Source organism: Myotis brandtii, unplaced genomic scaffold, assembly GCF_000412655.1.
Source record: "Myotis brandtii unplaced genomic scaffold, ASM41265v1 scaffold103, whole genome shotgun sequence".
Taxonomy (NCBI): Eukaryota; Metazoa; Chordata; class Mammalia; order Chiroptera; family Vespertilionidae; genus Myotis; species Myotis brandtii.
The window spans coordinates 2636335-2643866 of NW_005353460.1; the positions used below are offsets into that span (position 1 = coordinate 2636335).

The 7532-nt window shown below is 34.7% G+C and overlaps 2 protein-coding genes across 2 annotated transcripts in view; both read left to right on the forward strand.

Moving 5' to 3' along the window:
- Positions 1–2065, forward strand: part of LOC102251340 (disintegrin and metalloproteinase domain-containing protein 5-like) — a 57010-nt gene extending 54945 nt beyond the window's left edge. The window contains exon 11 of the mRNA XM_014536983.1: positions 1986–2065. Within this exon, the coding sequence (XP_014392469.1) occupies positions 1986–1998 (13 nt within the window). The 3' untranslated portion in view covers positions 1999–2065. The remainder of the gene's footprint in view (positions 1–1985) is intronic.
- A 1133-nt stretch (positions 2066–3198) lies between these two features.
- The window catches only part of LOC106725502 (disintegrin and metalloproteinase domain-containing protein 18-like), an 82964-nt gene continuing 78630 nt past the window's right edge, over positions 3199–7532 (forward strand). Inside the window, exon 1 of the mRNA XM_014536893.1 lies at positions 3199–3220. Coding sequence (XP_014392379.1) covers positions 3199–3220 — 22 coding nt within the window. The remainder of the gene's footprint in view (positions 3221–7532) is intronic.

Genomic DNA, 7532 nt, shown 5'->3' on the forward strand with positions numbered 1-7532 from the left:
TTTTTATTACGTTCAGCAGTTTATCATCTTCTGAAGCTATTAGGCTTCAATCATATTTGTAACTTACATTTTCATTTTTAAAACTATCATACATATCATATTTACATTTTATATTTACTTTATAATTAATTTAACATTTATTTTCTAGACTTAATGATAAAGGAAATTCCCCATGAATTTTGAATCTTATTATCTAAAATATTTCTCTTTCCTTTTCCATTTAAGTTGAAGCTGACAGTATTTACCTCTTCCTTTTTAATCTTTTAACTTTAAAACGTATCCTCTTCCAACATCTATGTATATGTAGGTTTCTGTATATTTTGAGGGCAAAGAATTGAGGGGATGGAGGTGTAAGGTAGGGCAGGCAAGTAGGGAGCAGTTACCAGGTTTTACTTTGCTTTCTCCCCTTCCTGTGCTTACACATAAAGCTTTTCCAGTGCCTGACAGTTTAAAAAATATATTATTATTATTATTTTATAATTATATTAAAAATAAACTCAATGAAAATATATTTTGGATACATGGGTACATATAATTGAGAAAAAGATTCTGAAATGCATATAAAAGGAAAGTAGGAATATCCAGGTAAATTTTGGTTTTAGAACTAAACTAACAGTGAATTACAATATAGGTAATTTTATTTTCAAACTTCATATTTCTGATTGTTAATATATTATCAAATATTTATTAAAATATCAATGTTACCTTGGTATATATATAAATTAATATACATTTTCATAATCAACACACAAAGACGATTTTCATTAATAATATAGATGCATGTCTTCTTAAATGTTTTCCTAAGTAAACAAAAAAGTACTTTTTTAAACTTAGAGACTATTATGGACATTGCCTATCTTAAAATTAGGCCTATGTAATTATTTTCTGACATTTGGTATTCAATTTAAAAATGAAAAAGAATTTATTTTAAAATTGATTATTATGAATATTTAGAGTACTTCCAGTTTTTCATTATTACAAATTCCCTGTAAATAATATCCTTAAATGGATACACATTTTGGAGCAATTGTCTGATTATAGTCTCAGGTTAAATCCCTAGAAGAGAGATTGATCAAAGCATAAATATAGTATGTACACTCTTATTGTTTTTTGATATCTATTGCCAAATTACCTAATCGTAATGATCACCACCAATCTGTATGTGTCCAGTTGTAACTTCATAAATTATTTACTTTTAGTCAATTGGACATGTAAGTGGTATATTTTCTGAGAGATAGCATATCTTAAAATTTTACTATTTTTTACTGTCCTATTGGCTTTTTTGTTATTTTTTTCACTATGTCATTTAGTAATGAGCTATGTCTATAAAGAGTATGACATAGAAATAAAAAGTACAAAATATTACCATATGGAACTAGAGGCAATTTTGAGACGACCTATAGTATTAGGAATGCTAATTATATTTTTACCTTCTGCCTCTTGGTTGATTTTTCTGTTATGTAAGTTAGGGTTTTAGATCTAGCATACTGTTAATAAATAACATTTTTTAAACATTATTTATCTTGGTTCTAAAAATATTTTGTCATTTTTGCTTTTGTACTTAAATTTACAATAAACATTTTGACTTTATTTCATGCTTAATTGGTTTCATTTTTCATAATTCTACAGAGTGATTTTAGATTTTTAATGACATTAGATCCTCATCATTCAGAGTCCTTGGAATGCCAAATATTGCCTTGGCTTTCCTCTTCTAATTCATTCAGTAAATTGTATGTGTATCAAAGTGTGTGAATCATTCTACTGAACATGGATAAATAGAGTATTTATAAAACCACTTCTATTATAAAATTCAGAGTATTTGCAGTTAAGGCAAAAGATCCTTGTTTGTTTGTTTTTTTCTAGATTTAGTTTTCATTTCTTGATCCTTACAATTACCCACATCTTTGAAATTACTTGTGTTAGAAATATGTTAGCTCAGAAAAAAAAGAAGCAACTCCGGTATTTTGTTTTGTTTTCTCTTACAGCAACAGTCTCTAACAACTTTGGCCTGAAGAGAGGATAAATCCAAATAAATCATCAGAAACTGGCCTAAACCAAGAAGAGATAAAAACATAATTTATTCCTCAACTCTGTTGTCACTACTGAAGGTTTAAATTATGAAATAATAAATAATCTGCATCTGAGTCACCTGAATTATGTCTGGTGTTTATGTATTTACAGCATCAATTTTCACCCTATCTACTCCAACTTGAATCCTGAAGAGGCTCTGAATCAGGGGAAAGCAACCTAGGGTCCTTGTCCCATGAAGCCAAGAGGGCCCACTTTTCTGTTTTCCATCAGACAAAATAGTCCTTCACAACAGTGTCCCAATCAGGCAGCCGAACACCATCTGGAAAATACATATCTTTCTCACAAAGTAGTAGCAGTCTCTGTACCCACTGTTATTATCTGCCTCTAAACTCACCACCTTACATCGGAGTGGTATCTGAACTCTCTGGCTTAGCAGCTTCTGTCTCTCCTGCCCAGCACACTCTAGCTGGTTAACATGGTAGCTATATCTAAGCTCTCTGGGAGCTGTTAGCCTTACATCTTGGCAGTACCAGCTCTCAGCTCCATCTGAGCTCTCTATCCTTTTCCCTTCCTAGCTGCTCTCTGGCCAACTAGCTGGTCAGTAACCTGTATATCACTCCAGAGACAAAGAAGGCTGGTTGCCAACAGTGACAATCATTTGGGTTATAGAAGGGCACTGTGAGATTGTTGTGGCCTTGCAGCTGCTTATGGTATCTTAGCCTAGGGGCAGAGTGGCCTTGGACATTCGGTGTACTATCACCAAGGCCTACACACTCTAGCCTTGATTATCCGGGGACTCTGGCATGCTTCCCATATTGGTTATATCTTTATAGTGAAGTGACTATGTTATGGTGTGCAACCCATGTCTCTTTCCATCTCTGCCTCTAAAAATATCAAGTGACAGTTTGAAATTAGCCTTCGCTGAAACTGATAAACCCATAAGTCTCCCTCCCTGCCCCTCTCCACCCCCACCCCGAGAGAGATAGTTGTGTAATATCATTGAGCATACAACTGTCCTGGGGGGTATCTTTTTTTTTTTCTTTTCTATTTTCCTTTAAATACCTTATTTGAGACGCATTTCTATCATGGCTGTAATTTACAAATCACCCTGGACAAGAATACTCAATTGCCTCGATGTTTGACCTGGGTTGGCAGAGCCTATGAGCCATGCCTGTAGGAAGCAAAGAAGGTATATTTCAGATCTGCTTTCTGTTACGGAGAGTAGAGAAGCTGCTAAGAAGTACTATTGTTGCATGACCAAAAGTGGTAAGGTTGCCCAGTCTGTTGTTACTAGTAGAGATAACTTTACCCTATCTTTAGGGCTCTCCGAATACTGATGAGTTGGGCGATCTGAAGAGAGGATCATCATATGAGGCCAATATTTATCAGTTGTTGAAATGACCAAATGAGGAAAGCCTAAACTAAGTAAAATATCAAGTGGCTCTGGGCCAGGGTGAGTTTGGGACTTCTTATAAGGCAGCATTTCTACTTTCACTGTCTCTCCACGCTGAAATTGTAGAAAGAAGTGAGGAGCAAAGAACAATTCAAACGTGGAGTTGAAATGTCTTGCCCCCAAACCATTTTGCTTTTAAATTTGAAGAGGAAAATGAGTGCTGAAAAATGAGGGGCTGTTAAAATAAAAATTTTGCATACAGTAAGGAAACTTCTGTTACTCATACTTCCATACAAATAGTGTAAAAGGCCAGTGAAAATTTGGAAACCATATAGTTGTGTAATACTCTGAAGATTGTCCTTCCTAATTGAGAAACATAGGGTTTAGTAATTTTGTATCAGTTAAAATCTGTGCTGTTGTGCAGATATAGCCCAATAATGAAATCTTTAATAATAGCTATAAGCTTTCAGAAATAAAAATATCCTCGTTGCTTAACTGCAGACAAGCTTTGATTCCTGGCTGTTTTCTGAAATTATTTTGGCAAAACAATCACTTACCTCTGCTGTGTTAAATTCCAGTAATTACCTTCAGTCGTTTTTTGTTTTTTTTCCTTAGCTGACATTTGATTATTCCTCATTTGAAACTGGAACTGTTTTTTCATGTCTGAAACATTTCCATCTCTTCTTAATCCTAGTTGTTTATCTGCCTCTGAGAATTCTTCCTCAGTTTGCTTTGTTACCATCCACTTACTTGACTTTAAATGATGGTGTTATTGACTTCCATCTGTTTTCATTGAACACCAGCTTGTCATAACTAATTGTGTGCATCATTACTACCTGGGGAGGTTTTCTTTTTCTTTCTTTTTTTTTTTTTGTGTGGAGGTTTTCTAAAATACTCATTCTGAAGCACTAACCCTAGAGATTCAGATTTGGTAGGATATTTCTCTGATACTGCTGGTCATTCTCTTGATACAAAATACTTCTCAGTGCTATTCACTTACATGCACATATATACAGAATAACGCTTTTTTCTTTTTCTTTTTTTTTTGTTTTCAGGTTAATGTTTTATCTAGTTCATATGCCTACCTAAATTCCTAGTAGGCTCATGATGGACTGGACACAGATTACCAAAATAATTCTTGGTTGTTGTAACTGTTCCTGAGTGTAATATGCAAGGTCATTTTAAAAAAAATTTCTTGGAAAAGGGAGAGCCCTGCTGAAACAGGTGGAGCTCAGGCTGTGCAGTGCACTCACATGAGGATCACCGAATGAAAGCAGGCAGAGCTTGCTTACATCTTCAGAAGTACAATGAGAAGTCAAGACAAGTTCCCAAGGTATAAGCTTGCCATAGTTCCCACGGTGGGAGACCTTTTAATACATCCTTTGACAGGATTGTGGTCACTGCTATGGCTAATGCTCCCCTCTGCACCATCCCCCACAAGTCCCTGTGGAATCAGTTTGCCAGTTTCCAAGTTGAATGCCAAACTAATCTCTGAGGTACACTGATGTCGGAAAAGTGCTCTTGCTGCTCTGACAAGGCCTATAGCCATTTCTAAAAGTTGGACACCCTGGAAGCAGATAAGTGTGTGCAAGTAGAGGGACATGCAGCAGCCAGGAATGTACTCTGGATAGCTCCTAGAATAAGGAGCATGAATGATGAAGAGCTGCTGCTCTCTGAAATAGATCTGTTCAATTTTGTCGAGGCTACACCTCCCATGGTCTGCTCCCAACCAATGATGGAACATATTCTTAACTGAACTCATTATCTCTCACTCTCTGTTTGAATCTGCTTCCTATAACATTGGTGACCTCCTCTCATCCCAGTTGTTTAACATCTTAACAATTTCACCCTCCTCCATATCAAATGATTCAACAAACCTATTTTTCTCCCTAAAAAGCTCTCAGATATCTTTACTACTTTATTCCCCTCCCACTCTTTATTCCTGAGGATGTAGACAGTACTGGCCCAGCCCCTGGAAAATTCCCCTTTAATGAAGTTATTGCTTCTGGTCCTCATCATTTTAATCCCCTCACACTATTACAAGTCATCATTCTAACACACAAATCTATCATTCATTTGCATGTAAATCTTTATAAAAATTTAAAATTACTTAAGAAAAAAGTTATAAAATGCATTAACATCAGTACAAGTCATTCACAAAACCCAAAATGTCACAGCTACTCTTTAGCTTCACTTGATATCGGTATAGAAAACAAAATTATCTTGGTTGTGGTCCCAGAGAACTTTGAACATCCCTCTAACAAGGGTTTTTTTTGCTTCTATCTGTGGCATCTCTTGTACATATCTAGTTTTCTGTTAGTCTCTGATGGACTTGGAAATAGGGAGAGTGTCACACGTATTTTGATATCAGCTTAGTTCCATGCTTGTAGTAAACATATAAAAAATAATTGCTGATATGAACACAAATGATTTGAATGCCTATAATTCTTGCATATTAAAAACTGAGCAGTTATTACCAGTCATGAAAATTAAGTCATTAATTTAATGAACTCATTATCTCTCACTCTCTGTTTGAATCTGCTTCCTATAACATTGGTGACCTCCTCTCATCCCAGTTGTTTAACATCTTAACAATTTCACCCTCCTCCATATCAAATGATTCAACAAACCTATTTTTCTCCCTAAAAAGCTCTCAGATATCTTTACTACTTTATTCCCCTCCCACTCTTTATTCCTGAGGATGTAGACAGTACTAGCCCAGCCCATGGAAAATATGTATTGAATACATATTTCACCTTTTGGTTACTTGACTGAGCAACATTAATTTTTAGAACCATTGAACAACCTTTTAATACTCATCATGCCTTCAGCGACATTTAGAAGACTTCAAAGATTTGATAAGGTTTTAGACAATCAGAAAAGCAGTTTATTTTAAGAGCAACATAATATTGATATACTAAATCTATTAATAGTCATAATTTTGTAAAATATACAAATGCTAATTTTAAAATATATAAAAGAATTCAAAAAACTGTGGTACATCTACACGATGGAATACTATGCTGCTGTAGAAAAGAAGGAATTCTTACCATTTGCAGCAGCATGGATGGAACTGGAGAGCATTATGCTAAGTGAAATAAGCCAGTCAATGAAGGAAAAATACCACATGATCTCACTCATTTATGGATAATAAAGACCATTATAAACTTATGAACAAAAATAGATACAGAGGCAGAGCAGCCTCGAACAGACTGTCAAACTACAGTGGGAAGGCCGGGGAGGGTTGGGGGGCAAGAGGGGAGGGTAAGAGATCAACCGAAGGACGACTATGCATGCATATAAGCATAACCAATGGACATAAGACACTGCGGGGTAGGGGAGGCCAGGGGATTGTCAAGGGCGGGAAAAAAAGGAGACATATGTAATACTCTTTGTAATACCTTAAGCAATAAAACAATAAAAAAATTCAAATAAATGAGTATGGTATACAGCATGCATCACAACAAAACTAAATAATTAGGCTGTGAATATGTTAGTGAAATATTGTATACAGAACTGGCTATTTAGAAGTAGAATTTTCTATGCTATATTTGGTACGTGCATATAGTTTTTTTTTTGATAAATCACGCTAAAATGATTTAAGAAAAGCATGAAAAATATATTTTCATTGTTTTATTTTGTTTCATTTTACATATTGGGAAAACTCAATCAATTTATTGTGTTTATAAATATTGCAAGTAAGGAATGAAGGCACATGTATTCCATAGAGGAACAAGTTAGGAACTGTTCGGCATAGAAATCCTTGCAAAAGTTAAAAATTGGCTGCATATTAAGCCATCAAATGAAAGCTCTTTCCAAGTTAATTCCATGCCTTTCCACAGGTGAACTTCACACTTGATGGGGGGAAGAGCTTACTTTTAACTTTTATTTAGTCTGCTTAGCTGCAGAAACCAAATTATACATAAGGAATAAATAATGAGAATATAAAGTTGTTTTTACAGGATCACTTCATACTTGTTTTTTTTCTGCCTAATACTTTAATTGTAACTTCATACTGGGGGATTAGAACGAATATATACACACATTTCATATTTAGTTTTTAAATTTAGTTTGTTTAACCAAAGATTTTCTAAGAAATGAACTTACT